The sequence below is a fragment of the Crinia signifera genome, chromosome 8 (assembly GCF_055691185.1).
Source record: "Crinia signifera chromosome 8, ASM5569118v1, whole genome shotgun sequence".
Lineage (NCBI taxonomy): Eukaryota > Metazoa > Chordata > Amphibia > Anura > Myobatrachidae > Crinia > Crinia signifera.
In genome coordinates this window covers 160,847,289-160,875,063 of record NC_139224.1, presented here as the reverse complement: position 1 = coordinate 160,875,063, position 27,775 = coordinate 160,847,289, and the positions used below count along the sequence as shown (strand labels likewise).

Genomic DNA, 27,775 nt, shown 5'->3' with positions numbered 1-27,775 from the left:
TTTATATCTATACCAATAAAATTACTGGAAATGTGCTCTGACATGCTACGATAGCTGCCCTGAGGTGTGCTACAGAAACTGTAATAAAGGCTACTCCATCTGTTGAGACTGCCAGAGTAGTCCTGAGAAGTATGATTGCCCCAGGATTCAGGATTTAGTGAATGAATGTGTACTGCTACAGCGGACACCCTGTAGTGGTGATATACAGTATGTCAGACGTTCCCCTGAATTATTATAACACACGTACATATCTCCTGTGAAGGTGGATAGTATTTCACTATTATTACCATTCCAGGAGCTGTGGGCAGATAGGAAAGGACAGATCAAACTCAGTGACAGCAGGAATGTACCCAGAGTGATAGATACAGAAAGAAGCCTTGCAGTGCGGTAGAAACTGATGTGATGGAATTTAATAATTAAGCAATGAAACATAATAGTAGTGTTACTGGGCTACTGAGCTGAAAGCCGCTCAAAAATAGCCTGTTTGAGCGGCTTTCAACTCAAAGCCGCCCAGTGTGTGTGCCCCGGCGGTGAGCGCTGCTGCGCGATCCTGCATCATCGCTGGGAAAGCCGCTCATCTGCTGGTAATACCAGCTGCAGGTGCCGCAACGCCGTTCCCCCCCCCCCCTCCATTAGCGCCAGGGAGGGGGAAAGCCGCTTTCCCCACAGCGGTGATTGATATCATCGCTGTCCATACACGCTGGGCACAGTCGCCCAGTGTGTAAGGACCTTATTCGCGTCAGATAATCGCATTCCACCTACATTCAGAACCTGAGTAACTGATTATTTGATACATGATTAACCGATTATACAGTATATTTTATTGGGATACTGTATACAGACCCTTCCTACACAGTACGGTGCTGGTTTATCTCTCAATGCGACGCAACAATTGTGGGTCGGTTCTGATCATGCAGCGGCGAGCTTGTTGTACCGCCCAACAATTCGACCATCGGAGCGGCGAGGGTTAACTTCGCACAGAAGAAAGCTCTACATAATCGTGGAGAAGAACATCAGTGCTCCGGCTGAATGTTCATCATTATGCCACAATTCAGAACTGTTTATCCTTATAACTAAAATTAAAATCTAAGCGATCCATTAAATTGTGGAGGTCCGGACAGCGGTTCTCCGATGAAGTGTAACCGGCCCGGCATTTTTGATTTATGGCACCAAAGAAGAAATGGAAGCAGCTGCATTTTATTTAAAGTGCAAGAGTACCTGTAATCAGCTTCAGTCACGCTCATGGGAAATAATGGGCAGTGATCAGCGTGTTTACGCGGCAGAGGTATGGATAGCATGCTTTCTGCGGCTGTGCGTCACAGCTCATTGGGGCAGATGTATTAAGCCTGGAGAAGAGATAAACTGGAGATAAAGTGGAGATAACTTGGAAGAGTTAACGCACCAGCCAATCAGCTGTGTTTGAAATATGACAGTTGGGATCTGATTGGCTGGTGCGTTATCTCCTTCCAATTTATCTCCAGTTTATCTCTTCACCAGGCTTAATACATCTGCCCCAATGTTCCATGTGAGATAATAAATGTTCTATGACAGTTGTGATATTAGTACATATGAAAAGCTGTGTGTAGACAGTGGTGCCGACAAGTATGTGAGCCCTTTAGAATGTTCAAAATATCTACATAAGTGTGTTTAGATCTTCACGTAAGGGATAAAGAAAGCCAAGTACTGTAAATCAAATAAAATAAAGATGGATGGACTCTGCCCTATTTTTAAAAACATATAGTAACCTTCAGGCATTACTTCCAAATGTCAGATCCTCATAATCGTGGACCGCGGCGCCTCACTCTGCGCAGACCGCAGCGCCGCCTCACTCTGCGCGGACCGCAGCGCCGCCTCACTCTGCGCGGACCGCAGCGCCGCCTCACTCTGCGCGGACCGCAGCGCCGCCTCACTCTGCGCGGACCGCAGCGCCGCCTCACTCTGCGCGGACCGCAGCGCCGCCTCACTCTGCGCGGACCGCAGCGCCGCCTCACTCTGCCCCTTAGTGTACACTATGCTTTTAAAAATGCAAAATGCGAAAACAAACATGGGCGGCTGGTTTGCATTCATCCCCGTCCCCGATGGTTAGGGTTTTCTCATGTGCGAATATGTGCATGTGCAAACCGCCTGAACAAACGCCTTCGTCGAGTTTCGCACTTGCCGGGGCGTTTGCTCCATAGTAGGAGGGAAGGGGGCGGGGGCAGGGACCTGGAGCAGGGGAATACCCAGCATTTTATGGGCGCGCCTGGCGTTCCCCTGCACAAATTCAGCCATCTTCCGACCGTGCAAAAAATGATTTGGTTGGGGGGGAGGGAGGGGTGTCGATTGGCCAGGGGGCATTTACCTGAGAACATATGCAGCCTAGCGAACAGGTCTGAATCAGGCCAAAAATATGTCCCCATAACGGTCTTTTGCCCGAGTCCCCTAGGCTGTGTACTGCACATAGCGGTGGCAGATCGGGAACTCTAGAACGATAATAATTCATGAAAATAAAGATCATGTTCCAAAAATCAAACCAACATTTTCATTAGCGTTTAGCCATAAATAATCCGCAGATTAATGTTACAGGGCGACCCCTGACCTCTCCCTCATTACTTCCACAATAAAAGTGTCACAATCCCGAATTGTACATTGGATGGGAACCCTTGCTGGATTTATGGCGTTAGTTTGCAGGAGGGAGAATGTATATACATACAGGCCACCATGTAACGGGATACTGCTCCCTCTCCCACTATATGGCAGATTTACATGCATTTCTAAGCACAATAAATCTATACAAATGTACATTTATGTTACAGCGTCCATGAGCTCTGTACAATAGACACACACTACTGTGTACAGTTATTGAGCCAGTGTGCTAATAATTGGGTGAGCAGTCTGTTTTATAGGCACGAGCGAATGTTTGCCTTTGATTATCCATACCCGTTGTGGGAGGAGGACTCCTGCGCAGCGAAGTGGCACCGTTGCTCAAAAAAGGGGCATTGTCTTGTCAAAAGGGTTAACGCGCACAGCGTCTATTCACCACTGCTCTGCTAAACAGAGTAGCGAATGTCAGGGGTCAGAGCGTACTTGCTTACCCTCCCGGGATTGGCCGGGACGCTCCTGAAAACCGGGTCCGGGAATGTGGTCAATTCTCCAGCATCGCCCCCACAGCTTCCTTCCCCCACTGCACCAAATAAGTTTTTGCAGGTCCGCGGCGAAGGGCATGACTAAAATGATTCGAATGGCTTCATTTTACCCCTCCCCCAAGCCGCAGACTTGCGTATTGCTGCGTTTGACTGGGGGGCAGGATGAGGCTGATGTCACCAATCCACGCCCTCATGGCAGTCAAACTGACATGTACTATGACTTTTACTATCTGGTCTCCTCTCTGGGACAAGCAAAAAAAAAAGTAGGCAAGTATGGGTCAGAGTCTTCTATAAACACGAACGTTAACTCTTTCCTCAGGAATACACCGGTCTCTCAGTGCGCACAGAATGTTTCAGCATCTTTGTATTGATCACAAACCATCCGATGCCCACAGCATTGATTGTTAAACGTGCGCCTTATCTCTGCTATGTGGCCACGTCCATCAATCACCCATGCAATCTCATGGCTGCGCGGTTTCAGGCCCATCTGTGGAGACCTTCAAAGGGTTCAACAAGATCCTTGTGTTTCGTTGACTCTGCAGGCGTTCAAAGGCTCCACGTACAGAGTAACCTAAAGCAGATACTTCTATATGGAGCAGCTGGTTCCAATAGATCTATAGTGTGTACATAGACAGTCAAGAGGTTGACACCAAAAGGTTGACATGCAATAGGTCGACGTGTGAAAATGTCGACATGAGTTTTTCACAATTTGGGCCTTTTCATAGTTTACCATCCACACGGACTACTATTCAGAAAGGTAAAGTGTTTGGCGAGCGAGGCACCAGTTCTGAAACATGACGAGCCCTGCGAGGGTGTCCGGTAGACGCTTCGCTCCCGCTCTGCATCTCCAGTGGGCAGGAAATAAAAAATGTTAAAAAAATACCAATACAAAAAAAAGGGCGGCCTCTGATTGGCTGAGAGAGCTCTCTCAGCTAATCAGCGACCATCCATTCTTTTGAATGGATTTTTTAAATCTGGGCGTTGCATGCAATTTATTGTATGTAAAAAAAAAAATGGCACATCAAGCGCCAAACCGTATCTGAGCCCTTCCGGGGGAGCTCAAGAGAAATCGGGTCCTTAGGACAAGTCGGATTAGTGTATGGGGGCCTTCAATAAACAGAGCTTCCTGTGTGTTGTCACTGATCTGTGAAGGTGCATTGTAGAGATACATTGTATAGTTGTACACAAACCCCTTCCCCCTGCCCAAAGCATATCCACCCTGGAGCTTTGGGAGAAAAAACGTTGTGTCCCGCCCCTTTTCCAGTGACCATTACCAGGATCCATACCTCCCAACTGTCCCGCTAAACGCGGGAACGTCACGGTTTTTGGGGAAGTTCCCGCGTCCCTCCTGCAGCCGGCGGTGGGTTGGGGGGATGGGAGTCCCTCCCAATGGCACAGCGTTTATTCGCAGACGCAGCGGATGAAAAACGGGGGCGCGGACCTCATTTCCATATGCAGCGCACCCCATTTACATAAGCCACGCTCCCTTTTCGGGCGCTCACTAGGCTATTCTTGATATGGTAAAGTTGGGAGGTATGAGAATCAGCCAGCTGGGGGGGGGGGGGGGGGGGGGATGCCATGACACATTATAGGGTCCCACTGTCATCACATTAACCAGCCCCAAGGTCACCCTAGGCATGGAATTCCAAGGGAAGTGGGGGCTGCTAATCTAAACACCTAACTGCTCTGTTTAACCTTGCAAATCATAACATGTGAATTGTCATTTGTATGCGCAACTGATGCAATGTATGTATGTCCTGTTATCCCTCTCGTACCATGCTTGAAGCTCCACTGTATCCACAAAAAATTCCTAGTATACGAGCGTATACATGGCCAATAAAGGGATACCCTCCCTCTGCAAAGCCCTGGTGGTGGTGGATGCAGGGTTCAGAGTTCATAGTGTAATATTGTTCTATACCAGGGAACTTCAGATCCCAGCAAGCATGACCAGGCAAGCCAGTAATTGGAGAACCAGAAGTGCCAGCATGCCCAGGACAGTAAGGGCCCCTGGCATTGGTATCTGTACCATCTACTGTAAAGAAAATATTTTTAACAAAGACTGTGCTCTAGCACTGAATGTGTTAACCCTTTATTACACCTGATGCGGCTTTTGCGGCCAGATCTGCACATATGTACTGTGGCTACTGTAGCGAGATAAACGAATTAGTAACCACCTCTGAATCAGCCCCAATAATGAATGTCCACAATGTGATTCATACCAAGGGAGCAACTTCCTGCAGACCAGGGATAAAGCAGACAGAAACATACGTCCTACTCTCCCTATTTATCTGGTATTCCTACTCTACCCTCAGAAGAGTAGACGGATCTCCTGGATTCTGTAGGTTTCCTAGTGAAGAGGGAAGGATGGGGAGATTATCCCAGGAATCGCATAATTTAAGCTCCACCCCCTCCCATGGACCCAAAAAGCGCCGCCCCCACCCCCTGAAGTATCCAGAAGTATATTCTTTCTCATGGAGAGGAGGGAAAACTAAGTTGGCAAGTATCTATAGAAGGAAGTTAGCAAGGCAATGTATCAAGGAAACATGGCAGTTTGGTTATGTGTGCAAGAGATACAAACGAGAGCAGATGCACTAAGCCAAGGGTGTCAAACACAAGGCCCGCGGGCCAATTCCGGCCCGCCAGACCTCTTCATGTGGCCCGCGCAGCCGCCGCCAGCCTTCACCTTTTATTCTCGATTTTTTTTAATTAAACAAGAAAGCCGCCTCTTCAGCGCATGCGCGGCAGCCTACAAGCCAGAGAACGTCTGCCCTCTAGCGCAGTGCCGCCGGTCGTCAACCCCTCCTCCGCTCCCACCTGCTGTATAGGAGCCAGAGAGAGGAAAGAGCAGGTCCGTCGTGGTGAATGGTGCTGCTGCTGCTGTGCGCTCCAGGTCACTTACTGCTGAGCGTGCACTGCACAGTGACCGGGAGCACGCTGACCCCCACTCCTGGATAGATAGTGCGAGGAGCGCTACTAACAGGAGGGAGGGGGAAATGCACCTGTGTGAGAGCGCAGCTGTGTCCTTGGTGGTGGAGCAGCTCAGACTGGAGTGGATGCATCAGAGCGGGTAAGTGTCAAACTCTCTGCCTATGTGTGTGTGTGTGCACTGGCACATTGCAGCCCATCATTAATTGCTGTGTCCCATGATAATAAGCAGGACATATGCCCTAAGACTGAGTGCTGCCCCCCTGTGCAGGCAGCGTGTGCCCTAATGCACTGCAGTTCACAGCAATAGCAGGAGGGAAATGCTACTGCTGAGTATACAATAATTGAATGCAGTGACAATAATTTATGATAATAAAGAGTGGACACATAGTCCTACAGATACAACCGGCCCTTTGAGGGTGACCAAACTGCTAATGCGGCCCCCCATGAATTTGAGTTTGACACCCCTGCACTAAGCTTTAAAAGTGAGAAAATTGAAAACAACCAGTCAATCAGTTCCTAACTACCATGTCACAGGCTGTGGTCGAAAAATGGCAGTTAGGTTCAGATTGGTGGTTTATCACTTTCCATTTTAACACTTTTCAAGGCTTACTACATCTCGCCTACAATATGATATTACTATTGAACATATACATATATGTGTATACATACACTGTACACATAGCAAGAGGCAGCAGGATAAATTGATTTTGAATTACTGGTATTGAACCATCTCCTGGAATAAACACTTACAGTATGGCAATATCATGTTCCCATCTGTGGCTGCGGAAATGTTTCAGAACACTTGCAGTGTGGTTTATGAATGTGAATGACCTGTTAGGACACATATATACGCTGTATACCAGCAGATACAAATAGCAGCACAACGCTGATAATGACAGTTTCCATTACAAGGATGATAAATCCATTACAGTCACATTGCTGGTCCAGCCATCTGTACTCTCTGCCTACTGTACTATCAGCAGCTGCTGTTACTATCAGCCAACAGCATCCCTGCTGTGGCAACAGTGTCACTTATTACGTGTCACAGAACATGGAAGAGGAAGGTGCCAATCCAATAAATCCCCCCCAAATGTGAAGGGGGTGAACTGCCATACAAACTCCCTGCAGATAAGGCCTTGGTGGGAACCGGACTTTGAGGCATTAAGACAGGTATGTCCAAACTGTGGCCCTCCAGCTGTTTGTGAAACTACACCTCCCAGCATGCCTTGCCATATTTTTAGCATTGCCTAATAGCAAAACTGTGGCAAGGCATGATGGGACTTGTAGTTTCACAACAGCTGGAGGGCCATAGTTTGGACATGCCTGCATTAAGCTTACCACTGTCCCACCGGGGAATCGGTACATCTATCAGAATGAACTAAGGTCTACAGTCATTAGATCGACCCCACTAGGTTGACTGGCAGGAAGGGTGACATGGGCCAAGGTCGACATGACTTAAGGTCGAATTTGCATAAAGGTTGACATGAGGAAGGTCGACTGGTCATAAGGTCGACATGGGTTTTTAATTTTTTTTTTATCCGAATGTCGACACAGTCGACATGGACACAGTTGGCAATGAGAATCGGACCCTCGCATCGCTCGCTTCGCTCGCCACAGCTTTAATAACCTCCTCCACGCCCTGGTGGATGGTAGGGCATGAAATACCGCCTGTCGGCACATGTCGGCTCAAAAAAACGTGAAAAACCCATGTCGACCTTATGTCCAGTCGACCTTCCTCATGTCGACCTTTATGCAAATTCGACCTTAAGTCATGTCGACCTTGGCCCATGTCGACCTTAAGTCAGGTCGAACTTCCTGCCAGTCGATCTAGTGGGGTCGACCTAATGACTGTAGACCTAAGTTCATTCTAATAGATGACCGCTTCCCCCCACCGGGCAGCACCATAGAACCTCTGATAAAAAGCGTTCCAGAAGCTCGTGAAGGGGTTAATCAATATTTTGCACATGTATGCACACACGCATGTTTACTGCTCAGTGGCTCAGATATTATTCTTGCAAGCGTTACGGGAACACGTCTCCAGACATGAACACAAAGGCGGGATCATGTCGGAGCATAACTCGCATTAGAGAGCTTGGAGGGGGGGGGGGGCCTTGTGGGAATATTAACGAGTGATGTAACGAGGATCACTTGTGACAGTGATTTCAGAGGATTGTTGTTAGAAGGAGAAAACTGTCACGGAGTGATTCACGCAAAAACCACAAGGGGTGTGGTGCGGCTGAGAGGTAATTTGTGGCCCGGAGCGGGATTGCTAATATCTGAGGAATGTGATGCAGCTTCTGCATAGTCCCAGGCAGAGGAAGCCACTCCGGTCATCCCACTCCAGCCCCGAGTGACACTCACCAGCGGCGCCAGCCTATACTCGCAGTCACTGTCCAACAACACTGCACGTGAAAATGCTATATTAGGGGCCTAAGGACCTTATGTTTTTTTCATGAATTAGCAATCCATGTTGAATTAGGCCCCAGGTCATATCAGCATTAGAATTACACCCAAGAGTGTGAGTAAATGAGGAGGAGGGGGGGGGGGGAGAGATTTGCTCCTCAAATGTATTATTCCGCTCCTGTGCCTCTATAGATCTATAGGTATAAATAGTGGGCCTTATTCAGACCCTATTGCAGGGCTGACGATTATTGATGGACCGTACATGTGCACGGTACGCAGTGCGCATGAGCAGGGTCCCCCTGCGATCAAATCTAGCGATGGTGCGACAGGTGGCAGACGTACGTGGGCGGCATTTTCTGGGAGTGCCCCAGAAAGCGCATGCAGCGCCCAACCGTTGGGAGTGAGGGACGCTGACGCCAGAAGCGGCCTCCATCTCTCCCCAGGGCCACTGCAGTGACGAGTAAGTCCAGACATCCTCGGCGGCTGAGAACAGGGGGAAATCCATTATATGGTGAGTGGTTGTGAATGGAGTGTGCACGTGTGTGCACGTCTGTGAACGCACGTGCAGCCGTGCATGGGGACGGGGATCCACTCTGGTGGGGCGGTGTTTACCTAATAACTGGACTCTGAAGATCAGGTCCAGCGATCAGGTCTGAATGAGGCCCAGTGTTACATACACATGTGGCCAAAGCAGCTATTCCGCACTATGGGGGTTATTCTGGTTCACTCTTTCTGACACATTCCTTCTTAGATGGACAAAACCATGTGCACTGCAGGGAGCAGTGATGTGAGCATTAGCAAAACTGGGGAATGGACAGCAGACAAAGGAGGTTTGATCACGAGGCCCGTGCACAGAAACGACTACTGGATGTGGGATGGAGAGCGGGCAGACAGGCAACAGTGCATGGAATGAGACATAATCTGAGGGGTACCAAAGGTCGACAACACCTCAAACTGGTCGACGTGCTTAAGGTTGACATGTACAAAAGGTCATAAAGCATTAGGCTGACAGTCAAAAGGTCGACATGGGGTTTTTCACTTTTTCTGAGCCAACACGCGCCGACAGGCGGTATTTAATGCTACCATCCATTAGGGCGTAGAGGGAGAATAGGATAGTGTGCAGAGCGTAGCATGGCGAACAGTGACGTTGTCCATGTCGACAGTCAGATTTCTTTTTTTTTTAAACCCATGTCGAACTTTTGACTGTCGACTAGTGCTTGTGTCGACCTTCCATCCACGTCAACCTTAAGGAAGTCGACCTATTTGAGGTGTCGACCTAAGTCATGTCGGCAGCAGTGGTCGACCCAATGTATGTCTACCTTGGGTGTGTCGACCCAGCGACGTATACCAATCTGAGTCAGGGACCAGCTGTCAAAGAACAGAACGCGGCACATTGCATCGTATCGGCTACAGAAGCAGGCGGCCTGCATACGCCATTACTACCTGCAGCACAGAGGGTGAGACGCCAGCAGCTTGCTCGGGAGCGCAGGATTGGACAGTAAGCGATTGGGAAAAGGTCATGTGATCCGACCAATCACGTTTTTAGTTACACTTCGTGCGACCCGTACGGCGAGGACATGGAGACAATACCATAAAAACACGGATCCTACTTGTGTCACCACCGCTCTTCGGGCTGGCGGAGGCAACGGGTTTTTTTTTTTTTATTGGATACCGCAGTTACCGGAAGCACACATACCCCGGTAATACAAACATCGGGCGTGAGGCAGGCAGGGTATTTTTACCTCACACCCAACTGAATTCCCCCTCAGCGTATGGTTGAGACTAGTTCCCCTTCACCGTAAGGACCTGGGGAGGAGTTGGGGCAGGGAGAGGAGGAGCAAGTTCAGAAGAAGGGACCCAAATGGACCCTCGCGGGCTTGCTTCACTCGACACAGTCGACATGGACACAGTTGGCAATGAGAATCGGACCCTCGCATAGCTCGCTTCGCTCGCAATGCTTCGGGCACGGTGGCTCGCTTCGCTCGCCACAGCTTTAATAACCTCCTCCACGCCCTAGTGGATGGTAGGGCATGAAATACCGCCTGTCGGCACATGTCGGCTCAAAAAAAAGTTGTCTTGTTCTGACCTTGCTCCTCCTCTCCCGCCCCCTCTCCTCCCCAGGTCCTTACGGCGAAGGGGAACTAGCCGCTACCCTCAGGCGTATAGAGGTTTATAGTCATTGTGCCTCGGAATGACAGATCCCTCCAAGGATGAGAGCGGGGGCATAGTACAGGGTGTGATCCTGTGCGGTGACCTACAGAAGGCAGGAAAGCAGAGACAGAGGCAGGTGGAGACAGATAAGATGTTTACCCCGAGGGGACCGAATTCCACCATTGACAGAGATCACAGTAAACAGAAATGTGAAAGTCGCTTGTTCCATATAAAACCTAATGAAACACAAACACGGCTGCAAACTACACATAAAATTGACTTTCATGTTGAAGTCCAAATGGTCACATCACGTAAGTAATAGATGGCTGCAGCTTCACATAAAGTGCTATCTCTGGGAGGGGCCCGGGAACGATCAGCCAATCAGAAGCAAGTAGATTGCCTAGCTGCATCAAGTGATCTGCATCCGCACAGGTTTATAGGCGTGGTGGGGGAATACGAGCTATCGGCACCTTGCCATGCGGGAGACGCGTAACACTGAGACTGTGTCCACGTCGACATTGGGGACAAAAAATGGTGAAAAACTCATGTGGACCTTCCCATTGTCGACCTAATGCTTGTGTCACCCTTACGACCCTGTCGGCCTTAGCCAAGTCGACCCAATGTATGTCGACATTCTTTGAGTCAAAGCTATGACGCATACCCGGTTTATATGGGTCTAGGCCCACGTCGGCCACTGCTCTGTACACACCCTACCCAGTCTCCCCTTCCCGCCACGTTCCTCTTCTGTTTTACCTCAGGTCACAATAAGTCCTCGTGTCAGAGGCCACACACTTGGCGCACAGAGGTCTGTATATGCGCCTCTTGTACAGACAATTGTATTTTACTCCACAAAAGGCGTTCCGCGGCTGTCGGGAGGGAGAGCCGCTGACGACAGTCCTGGCTCACTCACCGCTGCAAACAGAGAGGGAAACCATTTGGTGGTGAGCGATTGCGAATGGTTTACCCGTCATGTACATGGCTGCAAACACATCCTCAGCCGTACGCATGGGCGGGAATTCGCTTGTGCAGGGCGGTGTTTACATGATCGCTGGGCTCCAAAGATTCGCAGCCCAACAATAATGTCTGAATCGGCACCTGTGACAGCAACACAGAGCTGCAGGGCAGGGACACTGGCCCCACATAGGCAAATTCCCTCTCAAATGGACATAACCATGTGCACTGCAGGTGGGGCAGATGTAACATGTGCAGAGAGAATTAGATTTGGTAGGTTATGTTGTTTCTGTGCAGGGTAAATACTGACTGCTTTATTTTTACACTGCAATATAGATCTCCCTTTGCAATAACCCCCCCCCCCCTCCAAATCTAATTCTCTCTGCACATGTTACATCTGCCCCACCTGCAGTACACATCGTTTTGTCCATTTGCGAAGGAATTTGCCTTTGCGAGTGAACCAGAATAAGGGCCACTGTGTATACAGGAATGTAGCCCGTTCATCTGGAGACAACCTCGTGTGCCAGCTGCTTCCAGTCCGAGGGTTTCATAGGGGAAAGTCTGCGTTGTCAGAACGTAATGAAAGCTGTATAAATACGGTACAGGCCTCGCTCCGGGACACACACAGGGGACGAGCCGCCAAATGCTTTTGTTATTCCGTCTTTGTCGTAAAACAATGAAAGTAGCAGAAGACGCGTAACCCTCATGTTTCCACACATCCTTTGTAGGGTTTACGAGATTCCCCAGCCCTGGTCGGATTTCATTAGATGGGTCTGGAGAATGACTGGGGGGGGGAATCAATATTGGGGGTGCAGAGGTCCCGTTTCTGGGGATGATCAGGTTTCAGGTGTTTTGCTTTCACATCTGTCAAATGAAATTCAACCTGAGCCATTTCCCTGTGCTCACGAGGCCCACAGAGCGTAAAGACAGAACACAGAAGCCAGTGTGGTCACCGCTCGCAGTGCGGCCGTGGCTGGTCACACACATAGGATGACTGGTCCCTACGCAGACACTCTTATCTTTATATTGGGTGAATTGCAAAACATAGGACGTCTGTAGGGGTTTGATACGAAATCCTGGCAGTCGGAATCCCGGCGTTCAAAATACCGATGCCAGAATCCCGACAAGGGGGGGGGGGGGTGGATCGCCACTCCTTGAGGGTTCGCTGCCTCGTTACGCTCAGTATACAAATTTATTCTCCCTCTATGGGTGTCGTGGAAAGTGAAAGTGTCGGGATTTCGGCGGTCGGAATTCCAGTGTCGGGATTCTGAACGCTGGGATTCCGACCGCCGGGATTATAACCGCATCCCGTCACACATCAAGGTGCCGCTGGGAACGATGCCTCCGCATGACAGGAAGTGACTGTTTGAGGGTGTTAACATAGTGTTAGTGGGAGTGTTTGTAAATAGGCGGGGTGTGTCATTGGTGTTTTCAGGGTGTGTATCTGACATCAGCTGCGAGTCTTAGCGTACAAAAACATGGCGCTTGGGTTTCCACTGTTGCATCCAGTCTGCATAGCCGAAGACCTACCCGAACAGTTGGATTTCCCTATTTTTGCATATGCGTATACATATGCTACTGTGTTTCGGTCGGTCCGGTGGGTGTCTCTTTTTATTTTTGGGGCGGAGTGCTATCTATCAACATAAAGTAGGTTATGTGCAAGGTGATAGTGCTCCAGCCAATCAGCTCCTATCCAACCATTTACATATTGGAGCTGATTGGCTGGTGCATTATCACCTTGCACATAACATTCGTGATGGGGATAGATACAGATGTAGCCCATGTCATCTTGCTCAGTGCCCGCCAGAGCCTCCCCTTTGGCGAGCGCCGGCGCACAGGGACTACACTGAACTGGGATGCACGCACGTCCCAATTAGTCAGTGGCAGTGCAGCGGCATCCTGACCGTCTCCGCTTCAGGGAGACGGGCAGGGTTGGTGCGGTGAGGGGTCGGGCGGCGAGGGGGACCGGCAGCGGATGGGGAGACGGCGGGGACCCGGGGGAGCTCTGTTGCCATGGGGCGCACGACGGTCTTCTGCCCCCGGCAGGATGAGAACTGCTCCATCTGTATCACTTCTCCAAGCGTCATACATTTACCCCACAGTCTTCTGCTTGCACTTGGATGGGACGCACTCTTCCAGGTGTACTGGGCTCATCACTATCCTAAACCCACGAGGCACAGGATGTATACAGAGCTTGGACTCTTGCGCACACAGCAACTGACTCGCCCTTGCACAAGCACTGCGACAGCTTTCACTTGGGGAGGGAGGGAGGCCTTCCCGTATGGTCCGGACTGTTCCCGTTTTTACTACATCCCTGAACCATACAGGGAGGCTTAATTCTCCCCCTTCTTTTCTCCCTAGTGACAGGTCTCACAGGCAGCCCCCTGGACAGGACATTCCCCTCGACTAGACATTACAAGCTCTGGAATGACATAGCTTGACGAATGGTGCCTGCCTGATCCAGCGTTCCGACGTCCTTTTCGATTCCAGTTTTTTACCCATGCCATGTCGCACCCATCAGTGGACAGGAAGCCAGTGTTGTTTTCTCTTGAATCCCCCCCATAAAGGTGAGGAAATGGAGAGTAGAGCAGTGTATATAATCCTCACAGGTGCCGTTATCGGATAAGAATGAATGCGCACGTGTACTACAGGACTTGGTATATTAAGTCACTTCTTACTCACGTGATGGAAACGAGAGTCTCCGGAATGAGTCAATCATCATCCATTGTAATAGGAAACACATTGTAATGAAAATTGCGGGAGCGTGGTGTAAGAGTATCCGTCAGCCTCTGCCCGCGCCCTCGGCCTCTTCCCATACAATGGGAATTCCTTGGCTGTGATAGGGATGAGAGGCGAGGACGAGGCGGCAGCGAGGAGCCACCGATGTCTCCGGCTCTGTTGTAGCATAATAGTAACTCAATCCCACGTGCTCTGTACATGAGCAGCTCCCATGTTACCAGATCACCTCCTGGTGCTACGTACAGACCCTTCTTTCTATGGCCATCATTCACATCAAGCTGTAATGTATATTCCCATGCACAGAACACTAAGCACAAACTATTGTTCTGAAATCCACCAATATTAATGTATAATGAGTTTTCTGTTTCCGTCTGGACTAATTATAGACAGAGGCGATATATGTGACTATAACACTCGTCCTGTTCTGCAGAAGATGGGATTATATACAGCCAGGTACAAGGCAGGATCCCGGTCACTCAGATCTGTATGGTCTGCAATCATGAATGGGTGCATTATAACACGCACCTGTACAGTGGCGTAACAATAGCCCAGCAGACCCCGCGGTCGCGGGGAGGCGCTGAGTTGGTGTGGGTGCCGGGGGCCTGCGGGGCTATCGATGCTATGAACTGCCCTGCTGCAGTGCTAATGGAAAAAAGAAACTCACACAAAAATGTCCGCCCCCTTAACAGCAGACACTTGGGGCCGACATTTTTTGTGAGTTTTCTTTTTCATTAGCACTGCAGGAGCCAGCCAGGAGGAGAGCCGGGACCGCAGACTAGTAGATCTGCAGGTCCCGGCCACTTGGCCACACACCATCTGGCGGCGGGAAGCAGCACCAGCAGGCAAAGCAGGGTCTGGGGAGGGGCTTAATTTTACGGGGGGGGGGGGGGGGCGTCGTCTTATGACCAGAAGAAATGTTAGTTTAGTGAACGATGGCACAGCAAAACCGAGAAAACATTTTTTTCAAGGTGCCAGGTCTCAGGAGTATAGCGCCGCCCCTGACAATCCTGATGCTCCACCCACATGTTCTGATTTGCCCACGGGCCAGTCAAGTCAACGAAAATGAATGACTGCTGATAAGTAAAACAATCGATGGACAGCCATCAGATAGTTTGTTACTAACGATGGCTGGCATCGATGGTCATCTCTATCTTGATAACGATTCAGAAGTAGCAGCCGGCACGTATTCATCATTTCCTGTGTACACGGCTGCGTCTGACCGTGCAAAGCTTGAGGTGCGATGTATTGGCATCAGAAATACAGCGCTGTGCGTCTTAACACCATCCGCAATGTCATCACCATGGCAGGTGCAGAGTCTTTGCCTGAGCATGGAATCCTACAGGAACGCAACCACTATCAGCAACACCCCTGCGACACTGCCATAACACACCCGCAAGGTGGACCATCTCCGTGAGTCCGCTTAGCCACCTCCCTGTCACTGCACCCTATATATTTGGGAAGCGTTTCTGAGACTGTGCGTCTCCCATGTTCCCCACTGGCATCTCCGTCTCAGCACGCTCTCAGGACACAACGCACAGTGCGACTTTAATGCGTTAGCAGAAGAAAACAAAATATCCCAGCACTCCATCAAAACCGTAATGGAAAGTATTACGGCTATTGTTTTTAAAGGTCAAGTCACAAAATATCCTATATAAAAGGCCTAATGGCTGCACCTCACCTCTATGGGGTGAATTCAAGTTTTTATTTGTAAGTGCTGGCGGCCACTAGATGGCACCGGTTGGAGAAATTCACTTTCGGGTGCACACGGTAGCCAATGATGCATTATGTTGGTCCGTAATTTGACGGCTGGTAACCGGTATATATACAGTATATATGTAATTCTGGTAGATACTAGGAAGTGTCAGAGTGGCATCATAGGAATAAAGGGCTGGAGGAGAGAGGAAGGAGCGCTGTTATTGCAGTGCACAGATGTATTAGAGATTAATTTGTAGTCGGCTACATGGGACAGGACAGTATTATAACGCTGGTTTATAGCCAGCATAATATATGGTAGCAGTGAAGGGGGAAGCTCCTGGAATGTGGGAGGTGGAAACCCCTGTCAAAGAGGAGATAAATCATCAAGAATGAGGCATCCCGTATCACCCTATTTGGCCAATCCCAAAGTTCCCATCTATTGTACTCCGGCAATGAGAACCATCAGGAAAAATAGGGTTCTCAATCCAACGCACCTAGGGACGGAGGGGAAGGAAACATTTATCCCTGAGATGATGTGAAACTGGCCGGGGACATGAACTCCACATGACAGGGGGAGACGGGAATAAGAGTCAGTGGGTCGGCAGCCACCACACTCCCCCTGATGCCTGATGACACAATATGTCAGCAACACAATCCTGTTAGCACTAACGCACCCAGAGGTAGATCCGTGTAATCAAGACATGTCTATCACAGGGTTCTCAGCGTGGGATAGATTTCCTCGCCTTGCGGATGACTTCTACTGCAAGACAAGACCTAAATGCTGGGGGACGCGGGCGCAGCATCAGTGTGGGCCGTGGTGGTATATCAGTGTCCCTGCATTAGATCCGCTAGGAAATAAAGCATGGCACATTGCGTCTTTGAGGTTTGTTTCCGCCATGAGTTCCTTTTTTGGGACCTGGCAGCTGAAAGCGAGTGTAAATAATTTACAGGACAAAAGATAGATTTTCTTTCACGAGTCAGTCCGGTTATTCTGCTCATTTGTATGCAACTGTGTACTTCTCATTACGGTGTTCTAAAGCAGGAATGGGGAACTTTCGGCCCTCCAGACGTTGTTGAGCTACACATCCCAGCATCCCCTGCTACAGTTTTGCTATTTGGCCATGCTAAATCTGTTGCAGAGCATGCTGGGATGTGTAGTTCAACAACAGCTGGAGGGCCGAAGGTTCCCCATCCCTGTTCTAAAGTGTTAGTCACAAAACCTTTACAGTCTACGCAAAAACAGAACCGCCTGGAGATACCTTAATGCAACAAGGTTATCTGGCAGTGCACGCCATCTTGCACCAGTCTGTGCAATATATGTTGCGCTGAGGAAAAAGTTAAGCTACGATGCATCAGTAACATGAGTCTGAAGTCCTCCTGAGTGACAGGTAGGGTGGCCAATCATGGGGCATTTTTTTTTTTTTTTACAATCCCGGGATTCAGGTTTGAAAAAAATGCTCAATCCTAGGATATCCGGGATTGAACTGTCCTAATATTTTTGCATTAGGTTAAATAAATTGCACCGGGGTGGCCGGAAGCAGTGTGGCGGGTGGAGAGGTACGTCCGGGATCGGTGGTGCAGCCGAGAGTGGTGGTGCAGCCAGCGGGTTGTGCAGCGGGCCTTTTGATTCCGCCCAGAGCTGCAGACACGGAGACGGGAGCAGCGTCTGTGCAGGTGCTCAGATGCTGCCAGGCATTATAGTGTTCCCGCTAGGCTGTTTTAGCGGGGCGCTGCGCCCTTCCCAGTTTTTAAAAGGCAAAATGCACCCTGCCCCTCTGGCAGCGCCGCACTGAAACAGCCTGCCTACTCCTCTTATGGTGATATCGGGGAAGCCCGGCACCGCAGTATATAACGGTGCCCGGCGCTTCCCCGGCAGTGGAGAGCCTTCGTGCGGCCCGGCCCGCCCCCTTCAGTGACGGCAGAAGCCGGGCCCGCCCGTTTCCTTGATGGCGGCGCCCGGGACCACCCCTTTTCATAACGGCACGCCCCTTTTGTGACGTCGGCAGCCCGGGACCGCCCAAAACAGTGACGTCAGCAGGCCTGGACCGCCCCATTGACGCTGCCCCCGTGCAGCGGCGCCCTGCCCGCCCCTGTTCCTAGAAGGAACACTACATTAGATTGCAATTCCTGGGATTCAATTCCTGGTGATTTTAGGGCCAAATCCCAGAATCCGGCCGATCCTGATCCCAGGATTGGCCACCCTAGCCACAGGCGTATCTACCATGGGAGCAGTGTGTGGGGTGCAGGCGGATACCTGGAGCAAGGAGGGAGTGCGGCGCACAAGTCTGATCATCGTGTAGGACAAAAAAAATGTAGGGCAGGAGTTGCAGCAATTTTCTGCCCATGCACAGCGCTCACACAACAAAGGACTCCCTTCTTTTTTAAAACATACCTGCTGCGTGGCCAAAATAAATAAAAATGCTGGAAGGCCTGAGGTCAGAATGTGGAATGTAAGAAAACATCAGTCCTTACATGTGAGGCGAGAGCTCTGTCTCAGGTGACACCATCCGGGAGCTGAACCTGTGTTCCTCTGCCGCGCTGACACCTGCGCTTCCTCCTGCTGCTACTGTACTAGGAGTACCAGGCCTGAGCTACTGGAGCAGAAATACTCTCAGGGCCGGAGTCAGATCTGTGTGCTTGGCTGCACACGGCGAGTTCTTGCGTACAACGCATGCGTATGAACACACCTGCATGAAGCTTTAGCTCTTCTGCTCCACAAGATTCTGTCCTCCCTGAGCTCGCCTTGGGACATCTGCATTACGGTGTGACAGGTGTAACCGCCCCAGTCAAACTCCCAAAAATTAGTGGGCGGCACTAATCTAATGCCAAATTGAATGGAAAGATCTAATGCCAAATCTAATGGAAAATAGAATCGAACATCGAATCTAAAGCAAATCGAAGTATGTGTGCACACCTTAAGAATAAAGCAGCCAGTATTTACCCTGCACAGAAACAAAATAACTCCCCCAAATCTAACTCTCTCTGCACATGTTACATCTACCCCACCTGCAGTGCAGCATGGTTTTGCCCATTAAAGAAGGAGTTTGCTTTTGCAAATCAACCTGAATCACCCCCTAAGACCACATGTGTTTCCTTTACTGACCACTAGGGTTCAGAGACTAAAAAAAAAAAAAAAATTGGTGTCCTTTAATCAATAGGCCATTGAGTTCTGTGGCCTTCTTGGTGAACCGCCGATACTCTAACTCTAATTTACTAAGATGGGCGTTCTATTTCAGGTGAGATGTTGCTCTGGGCAACCAATAAAATACTATTATCTTCTAGAAGATGCTAAAAAATAAATAAGAATAAATATATTCTGATTGGTTGCCCCTAGAAACATCCCATGTTAAATAGAACTCCCCAGCGGCGTAACTATAGCACCGCAGCCCCCGCCACCGCGGGGGAGGGGGGGGGGGGCGCTGTGCATGTGGGGGCGCCGGGGGCTGCGGTGCTATAGTTAAACCCCCCTCAATCCCCCGCAGACTTACCTATCGCGCTGGTCCCGGCGGCTCCGTTCTTCTGCTGAGGACCACCACAAAATGGCCGCCCCCATATAGCGCACAGTTCTCTGAAACTGTCTGCTGTATGGGGGCGGCCATTTTCTGGTGGTCCTCAGCAGAAGAACGGAGCCGCCGGGACCAGCGCGATAGGTAAGGCTGTCACTGTGGGGGTTTGAGGGGGGGTTTGCATGGGCGGCGGGGTAGGGGTGCTTGGCGGGGCGGCGCCCAAAACGTAGCTACGCCACTGGAACTCCCATCTTAGTAAATCCCTGGCTTCGTGTCTCAGAGATATCGCTGCTTCCTAGTACATTCATACATTGTATTCCCCTGCATATCGGCTGAGTGCGCGTGATTGTTCTACCTCCACTGATTCTGTACAATACAAGGTCCGAGATCTTCCCATTCTTTCTTATATCCGTCTACGGATGTATTATATAAATCTGGCACCGACAGATGTGTCCACGTACATCTTGCCTCCTTTTGAGTTAAACCGCCCTTCTAGTCGCACCATACTATGATGCCGCGGTACAGGTATCTGCGTACAAAATGCTAAGTTCCCCTGTTTTCTAAGAAAACACGGTAAAGTTCCATTTCTTATACAGATACAGCCGCAGTCACACACTGAATGTGACGCATATAAATTGTAATCAGTAGAAGCTGCTTGTGCATCGCAATATCATTTTAATCAGCAGAAGCTGATTGTGCATCAATGTCAGTTTGGCAAACAAGATGATATTTGATGGAAGAAGTCACAAAAAAAGACACCCAAGCGCCAGAGTCACACGGAGATCACACGTTATATAAAACCCGACTTGTGTCGCATGGAGGACATCGGTAGTGCTACAAAGAATTCATGTTGGTGCGCCAAGGATGGAACCAGTAGGCAATGTGCCCTTATCATTAGCACCGAGCACCAGAAAACTAACATCCAAAGCACTATAATAATGATATAGTGGTGAGTACAAGTGACAAGAAACATAATCTTACTTACATTTTAGAATCCAATTTAAGTAGAAATCCCAGGCGATCATATTCTGGAAAAGAAAAGAAGGAATTAATAATCTCCCGTGACAGATTTATCCTTATAGAATAATACGCAGGTGGCCCTATGAGGATTTATACTGTACTGCAGGGATGGGAACCTTCGGCCCTCCAGCTATTGTTAAACTACATGCACTGCAACAGTTTTAGCATGGCCAAATAGCAAAACTGTAGCAGGGCATCCTGGGATATGTAGATCAACAACAGCTGGAGGGCCGAACGGGGGCGTAACTATGAAATATCCCCCCCCAACCCCCTTACCACTCCACATAGTGCCGCTGCCATCTGCCCCGGGACCTGCTACTGGCGAATTAGTCTGCGGTCCGGCTCTCCCAGCTCCTGCTGCCATAAAAAATGTGTCACTCAGAAAATGGCTGCCCCCATACAGCAGACCGTATTTAAGGATGTTAGAGCATATCATCCAACACGACTTCTACGGTCCTCCCAAGATCTGCGTCTCTCATCCACACTCATTACTCGCTCCCATTCCCGACTGCAGGACTTTCTACGGGCTGCACCCACTCTGTGGAATGCCCTCCCAAACACAATAAGACTCTCCTCCAGTCTCCAAACCTATAAGCGTTACCTAAAAACTCATCTCTTCAGGCAAGCTTATCTAATTCCAGAACCAGTCATAGAACCTTGCATTCTGGTGGAATCGATGCAATAAAGAATACAGTATCTATCCTTATGTATCAATGCCTATTTCCCTATAGATTGTAAGCTTGCGAGCAGGGCCCTCCTACATTTTGACTGTCTGTAAATACCCTGTTTTGTTGTATCACTGTCCCCTTTGTATAGCGCAACGGAATATGCTGCGCTATATAAGAAACTGTTAATAAATAAATAATAAAATACTCTAGCATCCTCAAAAACTGTCTGCAGTATGGGGGCAGCCATTTTCTGTGTGTCAAATTTTTTATGGCAGCAGGAGCCGGGAGAGCCGGACCGCAGACTGAATCGCCGGCGGCAGGTCCCGGGGCAGACACTGCGGGTAACAAAAGCCCCGCAGACACCATCATAAGCCGTTAGGATCTGTGAACATGCAAAAAGCGGTCTACAATGCCCAGAATATGTGACGGTACAGCAGCCATGTCCCCTCTGCTCGTTAGTCATGTGTTTCTGGGAAAAATGGCTTCACTTAATGTTTACACAGAGATAACATTACCCATCATTCATATAACATACATTCACAGACAGGCTAAGTATAGGCCTATACAGGGAATGCCCAAACCTCCAGGACCCCACGGCCATGAGACACTGGTGGGATTATTAGCGATATCAGAGTATACATTACAAGGAGCAGCAAAGGCACCAACACAACCAGCAATACCGTGGGAAGCGGGATCCAATATAAATGTCATTATTCAGGTCCTTAAGATTGACAGTTACAAATCTAATAACTTGGTTATAGAAGATTAATGTTTAAATATATCGCGGTGGGAAGTAATAAATGTCTGATGTATGTTTGGTTATGGAAACGTGAACAGACAGAAGTTATTCTACGTTCTCAGAGGTCATGTATGAAAAAAAACTAAATTCTCATAATATACAGAGAACTGGAATATATACACTACAGAAAATATATAATATAAAGATAAAGACATGGATTAGCGATGAGCAATACTGCACCGGTGCACAGTTCTAGGGTTCCACCAGCCCTGGACCGCGATATAATCCTCAATGTCTGCGTCATCATTCTGTACAACGCGGTTTATTCTGTAAGGGTTTGCAAATGTGAATTTATGGCACAGGTTCACAAATGCGGTCTCTATGGCTGGGTATACACCTATAGATATATCTGCAGATTAATTCATCATGGTGTGGGCAGAAAACACTGACCGATAAGACGTGGCGGACGTTACATGGACCTGCTTAGTTGCACTGTCAATCACCCGCGGCTTGCGCAGCGAGTGTACGGTCGACATTTTTTTTTACATTATTATTTATTATTATTTATGTTGCTAAATGCTCCTTTGTAGAGAGTGATCCTGTTTCCAGAAGCAGTTATTACGCTTATATCATCTTTAATACAAATTAAATGTATTCCTTCTTCAGTGTGGTAAGAGCCCTATTCTTTACTCTGTGCTGTCAGAATGCAGACCTCTGCCCCTGTCACATGCAGCCCTGTCCTCGCTGATGCTTCACTCATATCCTGATATACTCTGTGCTGCTGGAGACCCTGCTGCTCCCACTATATAACTATCAGCCTGTGGCTTCCTGCTACCTCTATTACCCTCCTCACATCATGTCACTGCCCCTGTCACATGCAGCCCTGTCCTCACTGACACATCACTCATCTCCTGATATACTCTGTGCTGCTGGGGACCCTGCTCCTCCCACTATATAGCTCTCAGACTGTGGCTTCCTGCTGCCTCCATTCCCCTCCTCACGTCATGTCACTGCCCCTGTCACATGCAGCCCTGTCCTCACTCTCACATCACTCATCTCCTGATATACTCTGTGCTGCTGGTACCCCATATAACTCTCGGTCTGTGGCTTCCTGCTGCCTCCATTACCCTCCTCACATCATGTCACTGCCCCTGTCACATGCAGCCCTGTCCTCGCTGATGCATCACTCATCTCCTGATATACTCTGTGCTGCTGGGGACCCTGCTCCTCCCACTATATAACTTTCAGCCTGTGGCTTCCTGCTGCCTCCATTCCCCTCCTCACATCATGTCACTGCCCCTGTCACATGCAGCCCTGTCCTCACTGACACATCACTTATATGCTAGGGGCAGATTGGCAATAGAAGCCACAGGGAAGTTTACTGGAGGGCAGATGCGCCTATGGGGCCACCTGTGGCCAGGAGAGGGTAACGACTGCTATGGGTGTGTTGGGGGTAGTAGGTGGCAGCCTGGTAATTTGGGCATGTGAGAGGGCAACTTTTCGATTTTTTTTTCAAAAACACTTTAAATTCCCAAACCACCCATAACATCTGGGAAGGGCATTGTAGTGAAATTAGAATAAGGTGGCATACGCAACTGCAAGAAAAGACACAAGTCCGCATCCCAATCCAACCCTGCGCTGTGCTGCCGGGCACCCTGCTCCTTACACTATATAACTCAGTCTGCAGATGCTTGTTCAGCACTCTCACGTCCAAATAATGGAGAAATCTAATCAGTGGATGGAAAGTCTGTTCCTGTTCCGATAGATCCACCCAGTGTGATTGTTCTCCTGAACTGGATCAGGCACCAGACCTGGACACGTGCTACAACAGCTTGATGTCTGCAGCAGACGGCTAGATCACTGCTCCACAGCCTGGAACTGTCCCCAGCACCCAGGTTATGTGGCAGTAACAACTGGTTCCTACCTGACAGAGGTTTATGGTGTAACTGCACACGTGTCAGCAGGGAGACTGTGATAGTTCACTTATATCACTGACATTAGGGGAAAGTAGATAATTACAGAGTAGTCGCAATTCGGTGAATTACAATAGAGTCATGCGAGGTGCAAGTACAGACAAAGTACAGTACATCAAAGGTTTCTCCTGGACCACACAAATAGCTCTTACGGTAACACTTTGCACCCTGGCATCTTTGGGTATATCCGATCCTGGCCTCTAAAACACAAGTTCAGCCATTTATAAGGGCTTTCCCCTCAAACAATGTACTCTAAGTTATGGACAAAGCCAAGGTAGCCGATACAATAAACACAAGACCCCAGACAGACGCATTCTCAGGAGGTTCTTGGATTAAACGCATCGTTGGATGAAATGCATCAAGGCTGTCGGAACAATGCGATCCTCTCTGACCAACTTCACAGCTATGATATGTCAGTGGCTCCAAGGTGGTGGAAGCCATTGATGTCCTTATGGCCGTCTCTGTGTGTCTTCTGCTAGTGATCCCAGCGACAGTCACCAATTATCGAAACAAGCCCTCATCTTGAATCTGGGGTGTGTTAGAAATGATCAGTTTATGAGCAAGCTCTCTTGATGGGCATCTGTAGACCCCAAGCACTGTAACTAGGGTTATTGTCTCATGTTGGAAACCATCCAAGATACCAGTATATTTTTGGAATATGGGAGTAATCAGTGCATAGTAAGCGCATACAAACTCCACAAAGATATGGCCTAGGTGGGGACTAAACCCAGGACCACAGTGCTGTGAGGCGGGAAGCGACAGTAATCACTGCACCAGTGTATTTCCCCAGTCAGTAAAACAAGACAAACCAACGTACTGTATGACCCCCGTGTCAGAGGCTGTTTCTGATCTAATATGCCAGCACCACAATTACTGCTGCGTAATTACCACAGGGTGGAAATGGGTCTACGCGCCACACAAGGAAACATCTCCCATGCCTTTAATAGACTAAAGGTTACAGGGTGACTCATAGGTGCGTCATTGTTATCTGAACTAACTCGATTAGTGCAAACTTGTTAAGAGGCCTCCAGCTTACAAGGCTGAAGAATGAATGGCACAGAACGGGGGGGGGGGGGGTTATTAATAACATAGCTATGAATTTAGAACACATCCATGGTTTGGGAAAGCACCAGGGACAAGACGCACATTATAATCCAGACCCAGCTCATCCCCGAGCTAACGCTCCAGTATTTCCTGCAATATGTATCTCTGCCCAAAGGTTTTCAGACCGCAAGGCTTATGGTCAGTGCTGTACCTGATAAGTCACCGAAGAGGTTCCAAAAGCTGCGAGTGGAACCTCAACAGCAAACACAGTAACGCTGAGGAAAGATCTTTGTACTAAGACGCTACGTACAAAGCCCAAGAAGATAGTGCTAGGTGCACACACCGCTGCACACATAATACCCCTGCGTCTTTATTATCATCTGGGGAATCACTGAAGTCCCATCCATCTGTTATGGGCCGTATACGTAGCGGTATACACTCGTTTTCAGAGCGATGTTACTGAATTTAACTAGATTGCTCTGAACACTCCCCTACATCGCTGTGTGTGTGTAGGGGCCATAGCAATAGGGATGCACAGCCCTGTGCATCGCTATCTCCCGGCAATCACCTGCACAATGGTTATTAATCGGTCGGGCCAGTGATCTCACCGGAAAACACTGGCCCATACAGATGGCTCAGCACATAGTGATCACAGTGATCTAGCATCGCTCAGAACCCATCTACAGACCTCATTATGTGTGTAGGCCCCTTCAGTCTACTACACCAGTGGTGCGCTGTATGAAGATACCCAGAGATACAGCATTTTCCCTTTTCAACAATAACAAATATCCTCTAATACACCTTTTCCACACTGTTTTTAACCTGGGTTAGTGCCAGGGCAACCTGCATCGAGGCTTGATCACGTTACTCGGGAATCTGACCAGGGTTGAACCCGGCACTGACCTGGGAAATGGTGCGGTGTGACCAGGGTCACTGACGCTTGGAGATGATGCACCGTACTGCCTTCTGGTAGTAGGACCTTCATTCCTTTTATTAGTACATGAGCCCGGAACTGAAGTCACATTTGCAGGTGGAGGAGACAACGACTCCTGGAGACAAATGGTTCTGTTGGATCTGAGATCAAAATTCAAACTGCCATAAAGCCCATCTGATAACCCCATAGTCTGCCCAATGTTATGGGTACAATAGGGGGAAACTGGCCATGCACTGTTTTTGGTGACGGAAATGAGGCCCTATGTGAGGACTCGGCTATGTGATGGATTCTCCACCTATCATTATCACTCATTAGTATGAATGACACATTCGACCTAGACATCAGCTCTGGAAGGAACTTAACAACCCCCCCCCCCCCCAGACACAATGCCACGCTGTGGTCTCTTCATCCGTGAGATGCTGCCATTAAACTCCGGGCCTCTGAACTCTCAGGAATTGTGGGACCGTGTAAGTCATACACATAACTGTCAATTTATATTTAAACTATGAGTTTCAGTCCCAGCATTGATTTGACCAACATCGCTTGTTCCCCCCGGGCGGATCGTTATCTGACATCATCTCTCTGATCTGTGCTACAATAAAAGCAAGTGGCGCTCCCGATGATCAGACCCCAGGAGGGACACAGTGACTGCAGTGTCTGCTACATGTCAGTGCAACACGTGTGACAACAGAGGATGCATGTAGTTCGGCTGTGGTACTGTGTCACAATGTAGCTGACTAAGTGTGTATTCATTTCTGCACAATACTTTGTATTCTTTCAAATAAAATGTGTATTATTTAGGGCTATTTTAACCCCTGCTTCTAGGCCGGTCACACTCACTGATATTTTACTTCGTAACAGCCTAGAACTCTGTTCAATAACCATCATGCATTGTAACCGGTCGCAGGACCACTTCTAATGGGTCCTACACACAGCACGATTTCACTAGATCGCTTAGGAAATGCCCCTACATCGCTGTGTGTAGGGGCCATAGCCAGGGCTGCCATCAGGAATTTTGGGGCCGGGACTCATTTCCAGTCTGGGCCCTGGGCCCCACCCCCTCCTCGCTTGACTTACCATAACCCTGCTCAGACAGAGCTAGTGTACCAGCAGCCACTCTGGTTGGCTGCCGGTATGCGAGCTATGATTGGATCAAAAGCCGGCGCTCCGGGACCTCCCGGCTGCAGCTCAGCGGAAGAGGAGATGGGGGAGCAGGAGCCGGGTTACGGTAAGTCAAGTGAGGAGGGGGTGTGGCCCAGGGCGATGTTGATCGGTGGCAGCATTGGGATCACGAGTGCAGCGAAAGGTTATCGGACACCTCCGCCTGCATTTGCATTTTCAGTGGAGGGGTTTGCAAATTGCTGAATCAGCCCTTAATCATTCTGAAAGGCTGTGCTAGTTCATTTACATTACATGAGTCCTATTAGCAATTACGATGACTTTATCAGATAAATCTGCAGAACAGGACCCTGATATTCCAGTGTCTGTGCTAATGCTGGGACATGTAGCTGAATCATTATAGACACGTCAGTGCATCAGATTGGAGACTGCCAGTTGGATTATCTACCCGCAGATGATGCCATCTGGATACGTGAAGAGACTCTTGATCTGGCATCTGTCTGTGCTAAGATGGCTCTGACAGATAAGATCATCCACAATGGACACTAATACATTTCAGTGCAAACGTGTTACTGAACTTAATAAGCAATTTGAAATAACTAAAGTGTTACCTACAGAATACAGAGAGGAGTGATACAGAAGTATCAGTGATTTACTTACGGTCTCCTAGTTAACACAAATGCTCAGTAGTAGAAATTGCTTGAGCTGGACAGAATATCTTAAATGTTTGCTCCAATGAAAGATCTGAACAGGTCCTCTTGGAGGCAGATGTATTAAGCC

The 27,775-nt window shown here is 49.0% G+C and overlaps 1 protein-coding gene across 7 annotated transcripts in view; it reads right to left on the bottom strand.

Moving 5' to 3' along the window:
* The window catches only part of ST3GAL3 (ST3 beta-galactoside alpha-2,3-sialyltransferase 3), a 303,695-nt gene that overhangs the window by 63,175 nt on the left and 212,745 nt on the right, over positions 1-27,775 (bottom strand). For all 7 annotated transcript variants that reach the window (XM_083157570.1, XM_083157569.1, XM_083157571.1 and 4 more), the window contains one exon: positions 20,484-20,526. In XM_083157570.1, the coding sequence (XP_083013696.1) occupies positions 20,484-20,526 (43 nt within the window). The remainder of the gene's footprint in view (positions 1-20,483; positions 20,527-27,775) is intronic.